At 51.7% G+C, this 23,607-nt stretch overlaps 1 protein-coding gene across 1 annotated transcript; it reads right to left on the bottom strand.

The window, feature by feature from the left end:
• Positions 1 to 1,441: 1,441 nt before the first annotated feature.
• On the bottom strand, positions 1,442 to 18,010 carry LOC105454536 (basic-leucine zipper transcription factor A-like). Its single transcript, XM_011697208.1, has 3 exons — positions 17,154 to 18,010; positions 2,547 to 2,937; positions 1,442 to 2,477 (listed from the first exon to the last, which is right to left on the bottom strand). Exons 2-3 carry the CDS (start codon positions 2,915 to 2,917, stop codon positions 1,442 to 1,444), a joined length of 1,407 nt encoding a protein of 468 aa, XP_011695510.1. The 5' UTR covers positions 2,918 to 2,937; positions 17,154 to 18,010.
• Between the last annotated feature and the right edge of the window lie 5,597 nt (positions 18,011 to 23,607).

Below are 23,607 nucleotides of genomic sequence, written 5' to 3'. Positions count from 1 at the left end.
GAGCAAGACAAATATAATTCGCTTCCGATATTCCACAACGATGTACATGTAGATGTACAAGATTAATAACGTAGATTAGTCGGTTTTGGCGAATATAAATAAAATGACCCGCGAATTAAAGCTACGCACGCCTTGAAGCTCCACCGCGCGAGATCGCCAATGTGATCGCGAAATAGGAGAGAGATGACAATGGCGATGACGGGAAGAAAGAGGAAAGAAACAAAGGGAAGAGAGAAGGAAGAAGTAATGTCTCTATACTTCGTACGCGCGGGGAATGAATCTGTATTAATGAATATCCGATGGTAGTGAGATAGCCGGTTGCGCGACCAATCGTCAATCGAGAGGGGGAGGGGGAGTAAACTCGCGTGTAATAATGCTCCGTCTAATACAGATCGCAGTGCGCGCGCGTGAATGTGTGTATGCGTGTGCCTTACGCGTTCTCACCTGATCGCGCCGATTATAACGCACTCGGCCCGACGACTCCGCGCCGCGACACGTCTGCCCAGATCGACAAAGCTCTCTTAGTTAACGATATAATGGTAATAATTAGAAGAACGATTAGCCTACGGGAGTCTTACAACGTAAAAACTCTTACAGCGCTACAAAGGTATTTCCGCATCGGCTCTCTTAACTTCCTAGTTTTCCACTTTTCGCTTCGCGAGAGTGGAGGGGACGACGCCTTTAACCCTTCGACCGGTAGCCGACGAATCCACGCGGCGGGGGGAGGGAGTCGTAGGAGACTCTCTCTCTCTCGTTTCCAAAACGGCGTTTCCAAACACTGACGTGTCTCTCTCTCGCGTATCACAATAAGTTATATAAGTTTCATCGAAGAGGAACCCTCGCGTCCCGGGGCGGGGGAGGAGGTATAAATCTACGGGTTGAAGGATTAAAGTTTTTTTTTCTTTCCGCGTGGACACAGCGAGAGACGCGAGCGTCGTCTCGCTGCGTCTCTCCCCCGGTTATCGATAACTCTCTCGTGCAACGAGAGCAGCTCGACGGCAGCAATCGGTAATCGCGAATCACTCGCGAGGGACTCGCGAGCGTTCTATTTTCTTATTTCACAAATATCGGACGAACAGGCGACCGACTCGCTATTATACGCGTCTGCTCCCATTGCACCGGGCACCGCGAAAGCTCTTCGCACGCTCTCCTTTCTTCCACGCGCGCTTCATCCTTTAAAGTTTAAATAATAATTCGCGAATTCTTTACAAGAAGCCTTTTACGCTCGATCGCGAATACGACGTTCCAGCGACGCTCGGCGCGATGTAACCAGCTTCGCGACGGTTTCAAGGATCCATTGGCCTTCCCGCGCGTCCTCCAGACGACGGCTCCACGTCCAATTTCCAAGGGTCCCGACATCCGGCCAAGCAGGAGGGGGTGGGGGAGGACTCGCAGTGACCCGCAAAAGAAGGGGGACGGGCGGAGGAGACCCGTGTGCCCTTCACGGTCCGCTGACCGTGGCGGCGGAGTGACCCGTCACCAGGCTGTCCGCCGCCGCGGCCGCCGCCGCCACCGCGACGGGCTTCCCAAGGCGGAATATCGATTGTAGATTCGCGACCTCGGACGCGAGACGATCCAGCTTCATCTTCACCTCTCGATCGCTCTCCGAGACCGCGGTGATGGTCGGGCCGGTCCACTCGGCGCCCAGCGAGATGCCGGAGTCGCGCTCGTCGCTGGAGCCCTCGTCCCAGGGCGGCGACGCGCGCGGCCCGGGCTCCTGCTTGATGCCCTGCAGCGCGAGGAGCGCACTCGCGGCGTCCTTGTCACCGATGCGCGATTTGTGCCTGAGCTTGTGGGGCAGGCTGTTGTTGGCGGCTGGGCTATTCTGCGAGCCGACGACTATCTGCGGGCCGGCCTCGTCGCCGCTGCCCGACGACAGTTCGAACGGCGACTGCGCCCGGCGGCCGCGCGACGACAGGTTGAGCGCGCTCGTGGTGTCCAAATGATGCATCGCCGGGTGCGAGTACGGATACTGGAAGCTCTCGGTTTCCGGGTAGGCGGTCGTCTCGGGTACGTAGAGCTGGGCCGGCGATCTCGGCGAGCGGGCACCGCTCACCGGCTGATGGATCACCGACGTGTGCACCGGGCTGGGCGTGCGCGCGTAGAGATGGATCGCCGCCGTCGCCGGTATCTTCGCGCGCTTCACGCTGATCGTGGGTTCCGTCGGCAGCGCGGCCAGCACGTGCTCCGTGCTGATGACGGACTCGCCGCAGATGCCGAACTTGTCGCGTATCGCCTCGAGCTGCGCCTTGAGGATGTGGTTCTCCTTGCTGAGCTCCATCACCCGCTGTTCCAGGACCATGTCATTGAATCGGCGCTTCTCGCGCGACCGCTTGGCCGCCTCGTTGTTGCGTCTGCGACGATCCCAGTAGCTGTCGTCCTTCTTGTTGTCGGGGATGAACTCGCGCTGCTTACGCTGCGAAAATAGCTCCTTTCTTATGTCGAAATTGGGCGGGAAATTCTCGGGATGCGTCGTTACTTGCGCCACGTCGTGATGATCATGATGCTCGTGATGATCGTGATGATCGTGATGATCGTGATGATCGTGATGATCGTGATGATGGTGCTGCTGCTGCTGCTGTTGTTGCTGCTGCGGCTGCGACTGCTGGGCCTGATGATGGTGATGATGGTGCGGCGGCTGTTGCTGCTGCTGCTGCTGCGGCGGCGGCGGCGGCGGTTGCTGCTGTGGTTGATGCTGATGCTGCTGCTGCTGAATCGCGGCCGGGGGCCCGCCGTGATGGCCGGGATGCGTGAGGGGCACCGTGAGAGGTCCATGGGCGTCGTGAGGCCCGCCGTGGGGCGCGCCGTGACCGCCGCTGTGGGCCATTGTGTGCGTGGCCGGCATGTTACTGTTTAGACACGCGGTCTCACCATTGATGGGCGATCCACTCTGGCGGGAGACAAACTCTGCCACCATAATTCGTCTTCTTAGTACATCTGAAACGGAGAAAGAACAAGCCGGTTAAATCGTGCGAGACGCAAAACATCACCGCGCAGCGCGAGATTTTTAATTCGCGGGTCAACTATCGCGTGATCGACGCCCGTCGCGCTTATTAACGGCGGGTGTGACGAAACCCTGGCATGCCAAACGATAGCGATAATACATACGTCAGAGAGAGGACTGGCTCTAACGATCGAGAACTACGTATTGTGCATGTCAAATAGAGGGGTACCTACGATCGAAAAGCTCATTGCCAAACTGTCTTGAATTTAAGTTTTGAAAAATTGAAATTGCGAACCGCAAAGTCCTAAGAAGCGTATAATTTCCTTTCAAGTTTGGTTTGGAAATAAGCTCTGTTCGATCAAATCATAGAGAATTGCAATTCGTCAAATCTACTTTATTTTTTTTTTTTATTATCTTAAACGTGACGACTGATTAATATGACCCGCGCTTCTGACGTCGAAGCACGGACAAGAGCAGCCAAAGATAAAGAATTTCGAGAGAATTCCGAGGGACACTCGCGCTCGCGCTGCCAACGGACGTACGTCTCTCGTCCAAAGTTGCAAAACAGCCTTGAGTAAGGTCGCGCTCGCCAAGGTCAGAAGGTGCCAGTGAACCCGGCCCGACGAGTCGTTCGCTTCACCTTTGACTGTCTGACGATTAAAAAAAATATATATATATGTTATTTCGCGAATTCTTACGCAACAGCTGTTGTTTCAAAAAACCGAATCTCCTTGATCTTTCCGATTGGCGACAATTTTACGAGAAACTCGCTCGACAAATCCGAATTCCACGCAGATCTCTCGATCGATTAGCGGTAAAAAAATCTTTGAGATAAGATTCTTCAAATTTCGGGCGACGGAGGCGGGACGAGTACCGTTGAGGATAACGATGACGTAAGCTCGTATAATTAGATTGTCCCCGCAGTTCGATTATCGGTTTGGCGATTAAGCCACGAGGAGAGGCGGGAGAGACGAGAAGAACGGCGCGGTCTCTTCGTGCGGTTTATTTTTAACTCGCGATCGCGGATGAAAATACTCACCGCCGGCGCATCGCCTCTTCGCGTACCTACACGTAAGTAAGCCTTAATCCGAGCGGTGGCGGTGGCGGATGCACGGCGGGCTCCCGGTTACGCAACCGCACACGTGCGTTCACCGGACCGGTCCACGTGTTCGGGACGTCGGGCGGCCGCCGCGGTAACACGCGGCGGAGAACACGCTTCGTCCGACCTTCGATATTTATTGCACAAGTCCCGGTGCGGCTCGAGGCCGTTGTCGCTAACGTGTGTTAATTGAATACCGAGAGGATGCACGAGAAAAAAAAATTGCACGTTTTCCTTTCCCGCGTATCTATTCTCTTTGTCTCTCTCTCTCTCTCTTTCTCGCGGATTAATCGTTGATCGGAAAAAAATCACCTCGCAACAAGCTAATCGCATTGCGAATGATTAGCCATACGTGGCCAGTACAAGGAATCCATTTTTAGATGAGATAAGTATCGTATTACGTAAATTGGCCGTGTTTCATATGCGGGAATATTTTAATCGACGTAATAGGCACGGCGTTGTGTGTCAATCGCATCGCTTATCGCCGCCGCGATAATCGCGCATCGAGCTTGATTTTCGTAAAAAAGAAAGCGCACGTGTCCCGACGATCCGAGACGTCGCCGAATTGTCTGAAAATCCGCGTGATGATTTCGCAATTGTCCACCAACGAAAAAAAAAACGAACAAGGAAAAACGAATCTCATTTAATCATCTAAAAAAAATCCTGCGCGGTGCGTAGAAAATCCCACTTATTCAATTTCCTTTACGTCACTGCGGAGCGGACGACATACTTTATGGCACAATAAACAGATATCAGTCGGATAATTTTCTATCCGCTTTGTCATTCTCGTTGTATCAGATTTCTACTTGTCACATATCGTTATGCTATCAAATCATAGTTGACGCGGGAAATGAGATCTTGGCAGAGCAAAACGTCGAGACGCGCGCACGTCGTTACGCAACTATTGATGAACTTTAGCTCCTACGGCAATACAAATGATAAAGCGTTTCGCGCGCGACGGATGTAACGACGCGCGCGTTACGTAAGAACCACGGCTAGGCGCTAGGCTCATTTCCGCGGAAGTGTGGCCGCTATACGGCGTGCGGCGCGTTAATGAGAGTCGAGCCTCCGTTACCGCGGACTTCCCCGGATTCGCGGAAGACCCCAGACTCGCCCGTGTTCGCGGCGCACTCGTCAAAGCGAATTGTTCAATCGCGTTCGTTCGCGCTCGTTTACCCAGTCCAGTACAAAGTGTTCGACCCGAGGCTTTAAGCCCGTGTCGCACTACGCACTTGGAGACTGAGGATTACGAATTGAAGATCAACTGAAGAATTTGTTTGATCAGATAATTCAATTTTAATCCGTTACATTCTGACTGTCTAAATTCTAATCTCGAAATTTTCGGAAATTTTCGCAGTCCTCAATTTCCAATGCGACACGGGCTTTGATTCGTTTACCAAGGTTCCTTCCCGGTCTTGAGAGTCGAGTAAAGTTCAAATCAAATAAAGAATGCGGACGGGAGAATGAAATTAGTTCAAGCCACAAACGAACCTAAATTTATGCTGATGAAAACGTTTTCCCTCTCTTGTCAAAGGGAAGGCGCTCGTTCGGTCTGGGCCTGGCTTTTAACGGAGACAAACTGTAAACCGCGAGCAAACAATTCGGCGTCGCCGCAACTGCGACGAGTTTACTGACACGGAGGAGTCGCCCTCCCCTCCCGATCCGCGGACCGCGCGCCAAAACGAAGATCATCACGGAGAGAGAGAGAGAGAGAGAGAGAGAGAGAGAGAGAGACGTAGCAAGATTTCTAGGATCCTGATATGGAAATCGGACAACTCACACCGGCGTGACGCGCACTCGTTATTTAATACCGGTGTTACGCAACTCGCGCCGTCGTCGTTTCTATTCTGTTTTTCAGAAGTTCGTGGGTGACTCATTAATTCTGCGACTCTCTCGCTCAACTGGGTCGAATAATTTCGTGCTCACCAAACGCGAGGAAGGAGCAGCAACGGCGTATTGACACCGCACGTTATGCGTCACGTCGCGAGGGGACGGGAGGGGGGAATAGAAACAGTTAAGGAAATCGTAATTTGCAAGATATGATGATGCATCCCGCTTATATTTCGCGTTTCCCGCGAAACGAATCGTTTCGATTAAACGTATCATTTTTGGCGGAGTCATCGTGCCGTTATGCGTCACGTCGAGGGGAAATAGAACAGTTAAGAACGTAAATCGGAATGTTCGAGATAACGATGTATCACGTGTTTGTCACTCGGAGAAAAATATTAGTGGTGGCAACTGTAAAGGTGACAATTCTACATGTTTTATATGTAGAATTAATGTAATATATGTAGAGTTGAACAAAGTAATATACATAGCAGAATAAACTACTTTATAGTTGCAAATGTAAAATATTATATGTGTAGAATTAATAATGTACATAGTTGAATAAATTCTAATTGCAACTATAAAACAGTTTATTCAACTACATTATTAATTCTACATATAAAATTTGTACAGTTGTCACTTTTATAGTCGTATAAAGTTCTTTTTTCTACACGGAAAGAACAATTTTGCTGAATCCAGATCTGAAAATAATTTTTGTTCAATCAATCAAAATAATTTTGTGCGAAAGTCAAAGTGATTGCTAGAATATAAAAACGTTTTATAGCAATGCTTATCAGCTTTGACATTCCAACAAATTATTTTGATGATTCAACAAAAAATTATTTTCATCTGTTCAGCATCTGTTTTTAGCAAAATTTTTAGACCTTTCAACAAAATCGTTCTTTCCGTGTATATATTTCGCGTTTCCTGCACGGAAAGAACGATTTTACTGAAAGATCTCAAAATTTTGCTGGATATAGATATATGAAAATAATTTTATTGGACTATCAAAATAATTTTGTTGGAAACTAAAAAACGACGAGCACTTCTGTAAAATGTTTCGATATTCTAGCAACCAGTTTGAATTTTTGACAAATTATTTTTATGATCCAACAAAATTATTTTCAGATCTGTATCCAGCGAAATTTTTAGGCCTTCTAGCAAAATCGTTCTTTTCCTGTGTGAAATGAATCGTTTCGATTGTCGTACCATTTTCGGCGGAGTTATCGCGGCCACCCCCTGATAGGATCTCGCCGTTGAAGGCTGCAGACTGGAAGTTCACCTCTCGAACGTTCCCCTGGCAGTCACGTTGCCGGCGCATTACGACACGATCCGCGAACGACCGACTTCGAAAGTCGAGGCGGTCGATCGGTTTCCTCGATATATCAGAGATATATTCAGAGTCCGCGCGCGCGACACGGGCAATGAATTATCGGGACACGAAACGCGCCGTCGAAAATTGTGCAATCCCCTGGAATTTCGCAGCCGCCCAATTACACGTACGACGAGTTTCGCGTGACTCACGTTATCCTTTGCCCCGCCGAGATATCCGACCTGTCGATTTTTCCGCGGAAGCGGAAACTGCAGCCCACGTATAGTTAAGTCACGAGGCGCTGAAACTCGTTCTCGAGTGAAATCAAATATCCGGTATCGAAGCGACATAATTTAATTCCGATATCGAGTGCGTACCGTTTACAGGGAGAGAAATCGATCGATTGTGAAGACAAAAAGGTATATGGAGAAAGAATATTTCAAGTTTCCGGCGTCGAGGAAAGGCCGTTTCTATGCGTTTTGCGTATATGTATCAATTGCAGGGAAAGAATCTGCGATCCGAGAGTGTCCACACTGCGCGTTCCGCTCGTTGATATCGCAACTTTGCGAAATCAACCCGACGTGGACGTGCTCCAAAAGCGCTCGCTCGCGCGCGTGCGGACCTCCGCCCACGGCGACGACGACCTCCTGCGACACGACGACGACCACGCGCGACTCTTCTGCGTTTTGAAATTAGCTCGAAATTATTTCGGTGACTCGTAAATTGCTCTACGATTTGCTTGCGGTCGCGGGCGCGATCTATTTCCGAGGCGCGCGCGAATCGATCGTCCCGATTCCGGCGCTGGCCGCGCGTGTGACGGCGCGGCGCTCTCTCGCGAGGGTCTCTCTCCAGGATTTCGCCGAGAGAGAAACGCACGATTCCACGCGGAAGCGGCGCGTTTATTTGCATCGACGTTCTCCAATTAAGCGCGTAAACAACGTGTTGTTGATCGGCAGATCACGGTGCAGCGCGCGCGCGCGCGCCGTCCACGTCGTTGGCTAATATAATTCCGACGCAGATCGGCGCAAACAAACTGCAAGCCCGCGATAGGTCGCGTTTCGCGCGCGTCGCGCACCGTGACGCACGCGGAAACGTGACGTGCGCCACGTGTTACGACCGGGGGGGAATCACGTTGTCGTTTCTTCCGCTTGTATACGCGACAGAAGCAGAATTAATCGGCGAATTCACTTGTGCGCGCGATCGAAAGAATCATCCTCACCCGCGCGTCCCCTCCCCTCCCCCGCCGCTCTGCGGATACGCGCTCCGACTTTTTCTCCCGCCGCGCGGACGGAAGTGACTCCGGAATAGAATCGCATCAGGTTCCACACAAACAAATATCGATGTTTATCTTATCTAGCGAACGAAATGATTCCCTCGTCCGAGAGAAGAGGCTCTGACATCACTTATCGAAATTGAAACGAGGAATAGACGTTGACTCTAACGTCATCCCTCCCGTTCTGTATCTTTTTTTTTCTTCTCTTTTCCTATCGTGCAGATCCATGATCTTATGATTATGAAACAATTGCGTCACGCATAAATCACGCGAAGACGCGGGTACGTAGATCGAGGCGCATTGATATTCAAATCGGACGGTACGGCCTTTAGACAGAATTGACATGACGTCAACGTGCGCGAGCGAGCGAGCGTCGCTCTGTTATTTTTATCGTACCTAATGCAGGTGCCTCTTCCGCGGAAATGAATGCTTATGAGATTCTAACGCAGTGGAACTAAATGGAAGCGTTACGCAATCGCATCGATCGCCGCCGCCGCCGCCGCCGTCGATGTCGCTTTCGTATATTATTATTCCGAGTGGCGCATCGCCGCTCAATTAATCGGCCGATTCTGGATTCCGTAATAAGTTTCGCGTGCGTCGTACACTTACGAGCTTCCCCTTCCCTCTCCCTCCTTGCGTCTTTCTCGTTCGCGTGAATGCGAGGGCAAGATACGTGACGCGCGTTAATACGGCGGATGATTCCGTGCATTTTTTCGCGGACGCAATACTCCGAGGCGAAAAACGTCATCGGGGAAACGACAAACTAAGCGCGAGCACTCTGAATCACGTAAACGAGCTCGTTTTTTTTTCTTTTCTCGCGACCGTTTTCCCGCCGAATCATCGCCACGGCCACGTTACGTTACGCGCGATCCGTGGGCGGGGTGCACCCACGGATTTTCCGCCGGGACGTCACGTCGCGCGCGCCGTTGCGCAATCCCGCGCGGAACACCGCGTCCGCGCGCGCGAATATACCGTTTTCTGCCACGCACGATCGCGCGCGTTTCGAAAAATCAAATCCGTGACCGTGATGGAAATCACCGCTCTCGATAATTTATCCGGGCCCTCGATCGCGACTTAATGATGAGCTCATTGAAACGTGCGCACGTAGGTCGGCCCGCGTCAACGCGTTTACGCCTCGTGGCGCAAAGAATCATCTATTCGAGACATTTGATTACACTCGCAGAAAAAGGCACAGCTGTGGCGACTGCAGAGATGACAACTATACACAAGTTTTATATATGTAGAGTTAATGTACATACTTGAATGAACTATTTTTTATAGTCTTGTAACTACAAAATAATTTATTCAATCAATTTCTATATATATATATACAAACAAATTATTTTATAGTTGCAATAACTATAAAATAATTTGTTCAACTATGTAAATTAATTCTACACAAAACTCGTACAGTCGTCACTGTAGTACAAGTGGCCTTTGTAGTTGTCATTGTTTTTCTCTGGGGACGCGATATGTATTCCCGAGATTATCCGTATAGATTTCATGATCGGGCATTATCATACACTGTGTTTTCCTCGCTGTACCTGACTCTCCGTCGTAGCCTCGGAAACTCAGGGCGATCGTCAGGAATCTTCGTCGAACGAGATCGAAAGAGGCTCGAGGAGGGGAGAATTAAATCCGATCGGATCTCACTTGCGAATCGCGAATCACGATGAGCTATTAATACTCATTTCGTTGTTGTCGCCGGTGGTGGTGTTTTTGTTGTTGCGACCAGAAGGAAACGTCGGCGGCCAACTGCGCGTTCCTCCTGGGTAATTCCTCTCCGAGCGCGCGCGTCTTCCCCCGCGCTCGCTTTATTATCAATCGGCATTTCCGAAGAAATCTTATCTCACCCTCCTCCCCTCCCACCCACCCCCCTCCCGGTATCACCTAATTTTCCGGGAACGGACGAGAGAGCGGAGAAACAGAAAGAGAGAGAGAGAGAGAGAGAAACAGCGGCGGCCAAGATAGAGCGCGTTGTTCGTATATACGCGGGCACGTGTTCCGCCCGCCCGCGTTGCGCAATACGCGGGCGCACGTGGCCCCTGCTGCTGCTGCTGCTGCTGCGTGCATAAGCATCGCATTTGCGTCTCGACGCGACTCCTTCCGGGAACGTGCTCCGATCCCCCGCTTCCCTCTCCCCTTTCCCCCCTTGGGAATTAATGCGTAGCGCGAAATTGCGCGTTCCACGAGCTGTTTTCCTCGGAGTGCCGTTTGGCGCCCCCGCAACGCCCGGGGTCTCTCCGAGAAAACGCACGGCGGACTTTCCGCATTGCGGCGGCGATCGCACGAAAGGAAGACGTAATCGTGGAATTGTTACATATTCGTCACGACAAATACAGTCTCGGTCAAGAAGTATTAGGCATCTGTATTCTCTTCATTTACTCGGAATTCATTTACCTGCATCGTTTCCTGCTGGCATTATTAGTTAAGTTTAAAGGATTCTTGGAGGGATGGATGATTCACAGCGAATGCCACAAATCAATTTTTGAGCTAAATAACGTTAAATGATGATGAATAATTAATAAGATGCTTAATATTTTTAACCAAGACTGTATATATAATATAATAATTATAATATAACGAAAAAAAATATATATATACACACATGACGCATAAAAACAGGAAGTTATTGCTCGACGGCGGTTGTAATATTCGCGAGGACGAATATCAACGCTCGTTGCGATCTCTTTCGTAAACAACGCTTACGAAATCAGTATCATAGTTTAGAATATAAAATAATTAGCGACGTACTATGTCGACTGATGAGTAATAATTAGCGTGATATCACGCCGTATCTCGATTAAGTCATCCGTTGACCCGGTGCCAACGCGGGCTGTTTTTTTTCTTTTCCGAGCAGAGCGCTTCGTTCGAGGAAGAGGCTGACAATATGCATACGCCACGTATTCTCTGCACTCGTGGCTCTCGAGTCATCCCCCCTCCCCGCCCGTGTGTATCTTCCCGGAAATTTATTTACATTATTTCCCAGCCGCGGCCCGCCGGAAAATCTCGCGACGGGACGGAAGTCTAAAATTGTTATGTCTAGAAGAGAGACTAACTCTCCGTGGTGCAACGAGCACAAACACAGTTCTTACGGAGCTATAACGATAGAAGATAAACGCGAAATGATGAACGAGAAACGAGAGTCATAGCAAGACGAAAAAAAAAATTCTAATCAATAAGAAAAGAGCGGAAACGTTTATAATAAATAAAACGGAGGCGCGCGCGCGTATACGTTTGTGTCCGTGCGTGACGGTGCCGCGCGGGGAGCGCGACCGTCCCCGTCTCCGTCCGCCGGATATTATTACTTGCGGAACGCGCGCGTTTCAGAAAAACCGCTGAATAGGATGCGCGGCGTATACGCGCCCGAAAATAGCCCGGGTACGACGAACTTAAGCGCGCCCGCGCGCGCTGGTACACATAAAGGCATGTGCACAATGTGCCGCTCCGCGCCGCGCCGCACAGGGGCCATCCGACACCGCGCGCCGCGCGCTTGGCCGTGGCTATACGTGTTACACGATTGCGGTCAGCGCTCACGTAACAGCGAGCCACTGATACCGTTATCGGCCTTTTGCTGAGGCGTTCCGAACCGGTCTCCGATTTCGTTTCCCCCGTTCATTATGCAACCGGCCCGGCGCGGCGCGGCGCGGCGCGGCGATAACGCCGACCGTCAATGGGAACGAGAAAGGAAAATTTTGCGACGCGTGGCCCAATCTTGCATCTCCCTCTCTCCTTCTCTCTCTTTCTTTTTCTGCGAGATTGCATCTGCAGATTGGGATCCCCGACGGGAGGGAGTCTCCGCGAGGACGCGATGGTAATCGCGCGCGTGTCCTGAAACACCCTGATGCTGTGTTGTCGTCGTCAAGAAGTTCCGGAAGAACGACGGTCGCGCGAGCGTTTTTCAGATATCCAGATCGCACGGCGACACCCGGTACAGTCGTATTATAGTCGCGTAACAGAGGCACGCTTTGTCGTTACATAATCGCGCGCGTCACGCGGCGCGGCCGGCTTGATACGCGATTCGGTGCGACGGGCGGGCAGGCGGGGATGGGAAAGGCCACAGGCAGAAGTGAGACACCGAATTACACGAGACGGGCGCGTGTGGTGGTAGTGGCGACGGCACCTACACGTTTACAGGCTCATTTCTACTAGAAGTAGATCAAGTAGATTTCATTTAGTCTCGGTTCAATTTACTCTCTATCTCTTTCTAAATCTTAGAGGACTGGAAGGAGATAAGAAGGTTGAACAGAGATTAAAGTCAATCTATATACAATTGATATAGAAATGGACGCTTTAAACCGCCGGAGCGCGTCGTAATTAACGCCGATGAGCCACCGCGGAATTTTAATTTTAATTTGCGCTCTCTCGCTCGGGATGTTTACCCAACGACGTGGACGACGGGTTTCGATCGCGCGTTGTCGCACGTTCCCGCGGCCGCGCGAGATCCACGTGAGACATTCCACGCGGCTGTTTCTTACAACGCGCCCCCGTCGTCGGCCTTCCCCCCCGACCATACACGTGACACGGGCGGATAACGAGCAAGGCCTTTGCGCAAAAGAATTTATCCACGTTATATAATGCACGCGCGTGACGACAACATCGTGACACGATCGACGCGCGGTTCCCCGCCATTTTTTCCCTCCTCCCCTCCCCCCCCCCCCGCGAGCTCCGGAAAAGTCGGGCGATTTTGTTTCTCTCCTGTTGCTCCGACAGTTGCCGATTTTTCGACGCGCGTATAATTTGCGCACGTGCACACGGCGTTCCAATATAGAATAACGATTACAAAATTTCCATACATTCTCTTTTGTCGCCTTCAGAAAGAGAGAGAGAGAGAGAGAGAGAGAGAGAGAGAGAGAGAGGGAGAGAGAAAGAAGGAATAGACTTTACCTTCGTAAAAGTCCAAGAATTGCGGCATTTGAATTTCTTTTAACCGACAAGCAGTAATAAAAATGTACCGCAATTTGATTTAGGTACAGCTGTAAGCTGCGGCGGCCGTCTAGCGTGTGCGGGGCGCTCACGACTCGTCGGGGTCTCTCGCGCGGTGTGAAAGTCGCTTAAGAAATAACGCGGTGCGTGATGCAACTGTTAGCACATAGCGCGCAAACGCTCGCGCAATTCGCGCGCGCGAGCCGGGTTCGCCTTGTGTTGTGTGCTGCGGTCCGTCCCCCCTCGTCCCGTCCCGTCCGCCACGTGACTGCAACACGTGCAGGCTGTTATGTTAGACCATTCACCTTCGTTGCATAATACGAGCGGGGAAAAGGTCATCAGCGGCGAACAACGGAGTCTGATATTTGCTAATATGATCGATAAACCAGCCGTCGCGCCGCTTCTGAATCGCGATCGTCGCGGGAATTCAGTTCGCTCGATCTGATCTGGTCGGGGCGACCGTGAGAGGCGCAAGAATTGGCGTGTGCCGCTCTCGTGTGACGCAATTCCCGTCGCCGCGCCGGTAATACGGTCGTTGCCGAAACACCCCGATATCCCCCGCCTTGGAAACACTTTTCGGAAACATCGGCGATGCGCATCTCCTCGTCGCTTCCTCCTCCGCGTTCTCCTTCGAGAGATTCAAGAGGAGCGGTTTGCCGCCTCGGCGCGGTCGATCGCGAGGACGGATGACAATCTTAAAATTCCGCGCGGTCGTCGCGCGCGTTTGTCGTCGATATCGTTTAAATAAGAAATAGAGCGGCGCAAACACAGATACAAGGCGCGTTGCTCGCCCACCGTGTCACTCCTCCCCCTCCCTTCCGGACTCACTCTCTCTCTCTCTCTTTCTCGTTCTCTCCTTACATCGTGGTGATCGATGAACGGCCGATGACGCAACGTATAATCCACAATGTCCGAGACGCGCGGCGACACGTATATACCTCCTAGATATCGCCGGTATATCCGGCCGCACGCACACACGAGCGTACGCGCGCTCGCGCACGCACGGATGACGACGACGACGACGGGGAGAACCCGTAACTAGCGAGTAGCTGTGCACTTGCGACCGTTCGCAGTCGCAAGTGTAACACCTGCGACTGTATACCCGCTTTTTCGCGCGCAACGCTGATACCGCTAATCCGCTCCCTTCTCCGCGGCGCGACCGCGCGACGCCCCGCTATAAGACAATATTCCGTATATATTCCAGTATGTCGACCAGTATGGCGAGATAAACTCAATCTCTTCTCGTGGAAAAGCCCCCTTTTTTTTCGCACGCGCGATCCGAATTTCCCGGTCGATTTTTTGTCGCTCTGTCGTCGAACAAATGCACCGTCATCCGCGCGAAGGCTCAATATATAATTTACCCGTTACTCCGCAGCGTCCGAAACGTTATCTCTCGCGGCGGTTGTATACAATTTATATATCCATTTATCGATCTAATTGCCAAAGTATCCGGCAGTTGGGAGCGATTACGTACAATAACGTGACTCGGCCGTTTTTCTTTTCTTCACCGCCGAGTCCCCCTCCTCCTTTCACCGCGGCGCGGCGCGTCCCGATTTCTCGGTTTTATTTTTCCCCGCGATTGCCGCAATTTGTACGGATTCGAGGATTTTACCGCGTGACGGATCGCGGTCACGTTTCCAAGTTCCCGAGCGAGCACACGTGTGTGCCCTTCGCGGTGGGAAAGAGGAAGGACCGGGTCGCGGGAGAGTCCGTGAGTCCGTTTATTGCACACGGACGGTTTATGCTACGAGGTTGAGAGAGCTCCGTAAATTGGGCCGTGGCCCACTTTGATAGAGAGCCGTAGCGGCACGCGTAGTGAGGTGGGAGGAGGAGATCGATGGGGAGGGGGAGTCGGTGTAATGAGAGAAGGAGAGAAAGAGAGAGAGAGAGAGGAGGGGAGGAAGGTTCCCGTTTTGCGAGAGGATCTCGCGATCGATGGATCGCTCCTCGTTAAGCCGCCCGCGGCCACGTGGAAGGACTTGCTAGATCGATCGAGTCGAGTGCGACAGCGGCGGCGTTATCATTGCATCTCCGTATCTTTAATGTGTGTCAATTAATCAAATTCGCCGGGATCGGCTGATTTTAAATTATAATTGGCCGTTAATGGGCGAGAGAGAGGAAAAGAGAGAGAGAGCTTACGACGAGAATATCGATTCTTCTCACGTAACCGCGAGCGCGCGAGCGGTGACGGCGGCGTCCGGCGGCGGCGGCGGCGGCGGCGGAGTCGAAAGGATAAAAATAAAATCCGACCTTGATCCTTGATCGCGATGCATTTCGCAAACGCATTCGTACCGCGAAGGCGGAACGTTCCCGCAAACGTTCGTCGCGCGTGCGTTTCGTTTCCTCCGCGCGGTGTGCCGAAACCGCGTGAAGCGAAAAATTTCCCGGTAATCCCCTCTCGAGTATTATTTCTCCGTTATCGTATATCCCTAGCGTGGCGCGGGGTATGACGCAACGGATGAAGGAACGAACGAGCGAGCGAGCGAAGGAACGAGCAACGGCGCGGCGGCGGCACGCCGCGCGTGTTGCACGCACTTTCGTAAGTCTCGGTAATACAAAGCAGCGAATAGAAAAAGACGCTCGTTCCTTTATCCTCGTGCGCCGCACGTGACGTCATCGGCCGCGTATTAATTGCATTTCTCGAAACCTCCGGCCTTTATCTGCACCTGCGTTATTCGAGAGTCCGCGTGATTCAGTCCGCGAATATATCGCAAACGATAAGATATGCACCGCGCGCTGCACAGGCCGGACAATGGATGCGCTCCGTTGGACGATCACGTTCGCGAGTATCGCTCCGTATGTCGATATTGCGTCATTCATGCCGCTCGCGAGGATCGCCGGAATCGCTCTCCGGAGTTTCGTGAAATCGATCGCGACGTTACTCCGCGTAACTCGCGGAGATCGCGTCTCTCGCGGGGAGAACGCAACAGAGTACAGATCTATACGAAACAGCGAGGAAAATTTTTATTTGGGCGAAAATCAGCGGAATCTTCACCGCAAAAATTTAATATCGTCCGTCAAGAGATTTTAACTCGTATTGGCGACAATTGAAAGGTTCCCTGCGTGGAAGAACGCTCCAACGTTTTTTTAAATCTCACCACTGCACATATATCAACACAGTGTTTAGCCAATGTTTTGCGCAAAGACGTTTTTTATTCATTAAAACAACACTTTTCATGAAGACGATGATTTTTCCAGGGAACCCTTCAATTTTGCCACGCCGAGGCACTTCAGAAAATCTTCGTGGAAGATCTCCGGAATGGTCTATAGCGAGTCCGGACGAGCGAGTCTCGGAAATAATAAAGATCTCTTTTTTACTCTTTCTCTCGGCGCGAGCTAATAGGTATCTGTCAAAACGCGCGGCGCGGCAACCGTGACTCCGGAGTTTCGCACGCGGCACTCTCCCGACGTTTTACCCGCGCACCAGAAGAGCACGTGCTCTCTAGGATGCCTCTGGCACGTCGCGAATCGAAGCAATCGATTGACGGCGGCGGCGGCGGGCGACGGCGGAGCGCGCGCGATTTTCACGGTGCCGGGATTCCCCGAGAGCGCGATCGCGAGATCGCGTCAATTTTTCATCGTCGTCGACGTTTCGCGGCACTCACCGCGTTCTCTCTCCGTCAACACTCTTCAAACGCTCTTTAAACGCGAACGAATTGGCGCGACTGCAGCGTGCGATTTCGTAACGAGAACGCGGTTCGGGTGTCAAAACGATTATCACGACCATATCGTGTTGCTCGCCATCCGCGAGGCAGACGTCTCTCGTACTCACCAATTTTGAAAGGTTCCGTCGATCTCCTTGGAGCGCACGATGGAACAGCGATCCAACTCTGTTTGTCGATCTCTCTCGTCGATCTCCTGCCGACCTTCGGGGCGCGGAAACAGAGTCAAAAGATGTGTGTTGTATATCAATATATACAGTTTCACCGCGTATACGGTTTCCACAGGCGTAACTATCGCGTTGCGATCGTCGAAACGGGAACGGCACGCGGTGCTCCGTTCATCGAACCTCCGGCGGCGCGCGGCGGCTGTGTCACAGCGGCGGCATAACAGTCGTCCCCGTAACACGAATCTCTCACGGGGGAGGGAAGGGGGAGAACTTTACTCCCGGCCGTGTGCGAGACACGGGACCGTGTTAATCCACCCGGGGGCACTCTCGCGACGAAAAAAACCGTACGGGTACAAGTGCGTTGCTATATACTCCGGGCGCGTGCTGGCGGGGAAAACACTCGCGACAGAGAAGACAACGACAAGAAGAGACACTCCCGAAAAAAACGATCGACTATAACAGCCACTGGAGAAGGCGCGACGCGAGGGCGATCTCCTCTTCCTCCTTTCCCGCCTTCCTTACGGGCGAGGTGAACTTGAACTCGCGCGCTCTCGCGACAGTGCGCGGGGGTGACAGCCGATCCGACACGTAACGCGTCGTTGCACTGCGTGAGCTCGACGACGGCGCGAACGCGGTATATATACTTGGCGTATACGCGAAGTACGTATAGTAATATCTGTGTACTTTATATATATATATATATATGTATATATATATATACGTATGTAATGCGGGCTGCAAGACAGCGAGACCGTGAAACGCGCACGTCCGCTCACTACGAAGCCGGGCTGACAACTAACTGAGGCGCGCACCGCGTGAGACTCCGACGGCGACTGCCGTGCCGCCGTCTTGGCCCCAATGTCGTCTGGCTTCGCTGCCGAGAAGGCTGACTGGACGGGGTTGCCGCGCGCGCGTATGTGTGCGCACCGTTGGTGAACGTAGGTCGCGGGCGACGGGGGAGGGGGCAAGTTTACGCCTGGTTTATACTCGGTTTATGTGTGGCGGTCCCCCCCGCACCCCCCGGCCACCCCTCCCGCGTGTCCGCCAACCGTCCCCACCATCCGCCACCGCCACCGCCACCGCCACCACCGCCGCCGCCGCCGCCGCCGCTGCGACCGGCTCCCAACGCGCTTCTGCGTCAGACCGTCCGGTCCCCTCCTCCCCCCCTTCGCACTCGCTGCTGCGCCGACGGTCACCCCCTCCCTCCCTTCGCCCCAACCGGTGCCCCCTTCCCTGGCCCGGTTGTATCCTCGCCGCACCGCGGAATGCACCCGCGTCGTCGTCGCTCCGAGTGCGGACGAGCGGCGCGAGCGATTAGATTGCGTCGTGCGCGCGGCCGCGACGCAAGTGCCACGCAAGTGACACTATACCCTCGTCGACGGATGAGGTATGGTGTTGTAGCCCTGCATGCAGCCGGATACCCCCCATGGACATCCTTTCCGGCCGAAATCGACAAAAATGTCCCGGTTATCGATGACGGCCCCCAAAACGCACGAGCTCGAACTTCAGACGAAGGTCGGGCGTGCACGAAACAATCGGAGCGAATTGAATGATCAAATATCGGAGCATTTTTGAGAGAGTAGATTAAATTGCGGTAAACGACACTTTCTCTCTTTCTTTCTCTCTCTTTCTTTGCAATTTAATTCATTTGTCTGTCCTAATTTCATTTCGAATCTCAATTTAGTTATGAAAATATCTAACGTAGAAAATTGGAGGAGAGGACAAAAGATTCCTTTTTCCCGCGGAGGAAATAGTAGACTTGAATGAATGTCAAGTAGTACTCGAGTAAACGCATTATCATCAAACGCTGATTCCCGTTCTATCTTTATCCGTCTTACGTATCTATAGCCGCTGCAAGCGGGCGCAAATCACTGACACTTATAGTGACTGCTATCGATCCTCTCCGCGTCCCCACCGTCCCACCGTCTACATTCCACGAATTTTAATCGCTAACCTTCGGGGGTGCGCCTCCGTCTTTCGGGGAAGAGGGATGTCGAGATCGATCTCTGTATGCCGTACAGAGTACAGAGAAACCGACTCAGCAAGTTGGAATGTTAGAAAACCAAATCGAAATCGTTACGCAAGTTATCTCCGTTTCATACTTCAGAAACGCGACATCCGTTCTTCCTCATTCGATATAGCGTTATCTCGGTGTTAGGATAACAATTTTATAATTTTATAGAGAGAGGAAATAGAGAGACAGAGAGAGAATGAAAAGATTAGAAAAACTCGAATAAAATATTCCTTCAAATAAAATGTTTCAAGTGCAACGCCCGCCCGTCTCCTCTCGACCCCACGAGACTCCCCCTCGCCGCGAGCTCGCCCTCGTCGCGCGCGTGTGGGCGAATCGACGCGCGATTTCGCGGTCGCGCTGAAAAGAAAAAAAAAATAAGAAAAATGATTTACACGCCGCGATCGCACGCGGCCGTGGCCGGGCCCGTAACGAGATACGCATCGGAGCGAGATGCTACTCGGAATCGCGTCGGGCTGGCCGATCCAGCCAAAACAAAGAGCCGGGACCGCTCGATCTCGGTGGAGTTCTCAGTTCGGCCGGCCGGTTGGCAAGGACCCTCCATCTCCTCCTCCTTTTCCTCCTCGTCCTCCTCCGCCTCCGCCGCCGCCGCCGCCGCCGCCGCCGCCGCCGTTGCTGCTGCTGCTTCTGCTCTTCTCTCTCCTCCTCCACCGCAACCGTCCTCCATAAACCGAATGCCAGACAACGAGGGCATCAGCCCCCATGAATCACCGCCGGTCACCTTCACTTTTTATGCAACTTTGTGAACCCGACCCTCGCCCCGCGCCGCACCGCGCGCGTCGTCCGCGCCTCTCCTCTTCCTCCTCCTCCTCTCCCCTCCGTCCTTCTCCGCCGTTATGAATATCCGCATGCAATCGGTATCGGTCATCCTTTTATCGACGCATTATCGACACGTATGTGCATTGGGGATAAGGATGTTGTCGCGTTATCGAGACGCTTGCCTAATCGTACGTCAAACGCGGACGATTATTATTGCGCATCATTATTACGGTCGCCCGGGCGCGGAACACAATAACGCATGCAGGGAATTCTTCTTTCTTCGCGATTCATTTTTATATAAGTGTATCTGTATGCAGTGTAAAAAATTTCTCGTTACACAATATCTGTATATACTATATGTGGAGCGATATTAATTATTATACAGCGATATTATATTATATCGCGCAGTTTATTATACGCTGTAACTCGATGCTGTAACTCGCTCGCGGTGGCCGAGCGGCACAGCTCCGGGAGCTCGCTCGTTGGATTCGAAAACAATCATGCGACGGGAGATGGAAAATTCGCGGCGGATATAAAGTTCGACAATGCGATTTGCATAGATCGCACATGCATAATGACATCACGTGTCCGCCGTCCGGAGTGCGGCGCGGCGCGGCGCAGCAGCGGTGGGCGAATTTCGGTATTTCAAGGACGCGCGCGCGTGCGGCCGCTGCGTCGTCGTCGTCGTCGCTACACGCTTACACATCACGGCCGCGTGCAGTTTTGCACCGCGTATACATTATACGCGGAACTGCACGCGCGTTCAGCACGCGCGGCGCGGGCCACGTGTATTTGCCAACGACGATCTGAGGAATCGCAAGCTATTATACGAGCATCGAGCGACGCGCGCAAAAACAACGGCACAGTCGAGAGGGTTGAGGAGGAGGAGGCGGCGAGAGAGAGGAGAGCAACTTCCCCGATGTGAAAAGCGAAAGGAGAGTTCGCGCGCTGCGCGTTGGAAAAACAACGGCGAGGAAAGAGGAAGTGCCGCGTTAATAATACGTTAGAAATTACTTGACGCGTTTCTTCGACGCGAACGTTCCGCGTGACGTTCGGAAGGATCCCCCCCGATGACGGTATCAACCATTTAATTGAACGTAATCGTGCGATTGCGTCAAATTCTCGCTACTCGTTTTACAATTTGATTACGATTACTTCTCGGCCGCTTGCGTATAAAAAATTCTTTATTTCGTCATTACTTCATTTTCAACCGCGCGTCGTGCGCGCGTTGTGTAACGCGCGTTACACGCGTCTACGCGAGGGGTTGGGGAGGGGTGAGAGAGGAGGAAGGGAGGTTATATATCGAAGCCGGCCGCGCGCGCGTATACGCAACAACACGGACTCTTACGGGCCATGCGCAATAACTATTTCTAAACACAAACGGAGGAATCGCGTTCCCCGTCCGTCGCCTTTGCAAAAATCGCACAGTACGCACTTAACTTATTGGCGATGCGTCCCGCTCCCGTGCTCGCGCAAATACGCGCGGCGGCTCGCGACCCGCGACTCGTGGCGGACACGTGTATATGTACCCGTGTCACGGGAATATATATGCGTCATTGAAAAGCACGGAAAGAGCATGCAGTTCAAGTATACATACATATAGCCGCCCGGCGCGCGCGTACCTCGCCGCGCATATCTGCAGCGAATCGCGTGCGGAGGCGCGCGGGGCCGTGATTATTTCCCTCGCGCGCGCCAGAGGAGAGCTCGATGAGTCGATGCGATCGAAATACGGCGAGTGGCGACATTGAAACGCCGCGAATTACTCAAGACAGACGTATCCACAGAAGGCACGGGAATATATTAAACATATATATTTACTAATTATATTTAATTCTATACTTCCTATTTATTTATATTTATTCATTTATTATATTATTATTTATTACTAGTCATTTATATTTATTATAATTTTATTTATTTATTAATTACTTTTGTGTAAATTAAAATATATGTATTAAAAATTTTCTGTTCGAATATACAAGCGCTTTCCCTCGCGAAATATGCACGAGGGATTTAACGCGCAACAGCGCGTTAACCAGCTTTCTCTGAATAAAATTTCTGAATAAAATTGATCTTAAAATTGAGAATTTTGTAATTCTCGTATCAGTCCGCAGATCGATGCGTATCGCGCGACGATGATAAAGTCCTATCGCTTTGTACATACATACGAACTCGCAAGTATAGTAGTCGTACCTGGAAAGCTACGCTGACGAGGATGTAGATTTATTGGTTGCACCATTGTGGCACGCTATTCAAGGAATCAACCGCACTAGTCGGAACTGTCCTTCGGGAGCATTTCACTTCCTTCCTAATCGCTTCTCGGTATTAGTCGCTCGTAACGCGATGAATCTGCGAGCCGCGATCAGAATATTCGAAAGCTAGATAAATGATTTAAGAGCAGCTCCCGCGAGCGAGATTCCGTTCTCTCTTTCTCTCTCTTTCTCTCTGTCTCTCTCCCGCTTTTCTTCTCTCTGTCTTCCCTTCCACCCCCCACCCCCCTGGCATTTCTTTGCGTCGCGTAAAAACGTATTTAATCCGCGAAAGCGCCAAGTCATTAGCGGGTAGCGTGTCATTTCGACGTAAGTCTCGGCGGCGCAACGGTGTGTGAGATCGGCCGGAGTGATTTACGAGCGCGAGGCACACGCGCTCTTGTATCGCCCGCGTTACAATACCGCTTTGCGATAATTAAATCTGCTCTTCCCGCGGGAAACAATGACGTTCTTTCCCCTCCGCGCGTCGTCCTCCCGTCACCCTCGTGCGAGAATACATATTATATACGCAAAATCGCCGGCGACCGGTAATTAAACGCGACCGCGTCGATGCGCCGCACGGCGAGCTGTGCCACGCGCGATTATTAACCTTCCTAACTAAGAGCAAAGATCCTTCTTCTTTTTCAAGATAATAAAGCGTCTCACGGTAAAGTGAGTCCGCTGTAAATTGTAACGATAAATTGTGACACGTGGATAATGAAGTTTGTATATATATAAACGACAGTTTGCGCAGGAGAAATTATATAATTAGGTGAATTTTCTTGGTCACGTCGTTTTCACGCCGCGTGAATTAGAAATTAGTAATAATACACCTATACATATATATATATATATATATATATATATATAAGTTGTTTGGTAATGATTTAATCAATGTCTCCCGGTTGTGCAACACTTTTAGCTTGACAAGCGAAAAAATCCGATTATTGCAGAAAAGTCTACAAGCCGTCCGCGTCCGTTCATTCGCAGGCACGTGTAAGTAACAACATGCCATATTTTCTCTCGTCGAGAAACAATTAGACACTCTCGTGGTTCCCCCGTGGTTCGGCCTTTAATAAGCGCTGAAAGAAAGTCGCGGGCGGACGGCCACGGTCAGTCACCTCTCTTATCGCGGTCTTTAACGCGCAAGGCCGCGCCGGGACCTCCCGGTATATATGTATATATATCTTGTTCTCTTGCGCGACTCGAGCTTTCCTCGTGCGAGATCTCAAAATCCCCGCCGCGCGCGATACCGGTTTTTCGCTTCGTTTATTTGCAACGCCCGTTGCCGCCGCACCAGACCCGGGATAGAGTCGTTTTGATCGAATCCTCCCTCCGTCCACCCTCCTGCTTCCCC

This window comes from Wasmannia auropunctata, unplaced genomic scaffold (assembly GCF_000956235.1).
Source record: "Wasmannia auropunctata unplaced genomic scaffold, wasmannia.A_1.0 LD335985.1, whole genome shotgun sequence".
NCBI lineage: Eukaryota > Metazoa > Arthropoda > Insecta > Hymenoptera > Formicidae > Wasmannia > Wasmannia auropunctata.
Note: the sequence above shows the minus strand (reverse complement) of the source record. Positions and strands in the feature narration are given on the sequence as shown.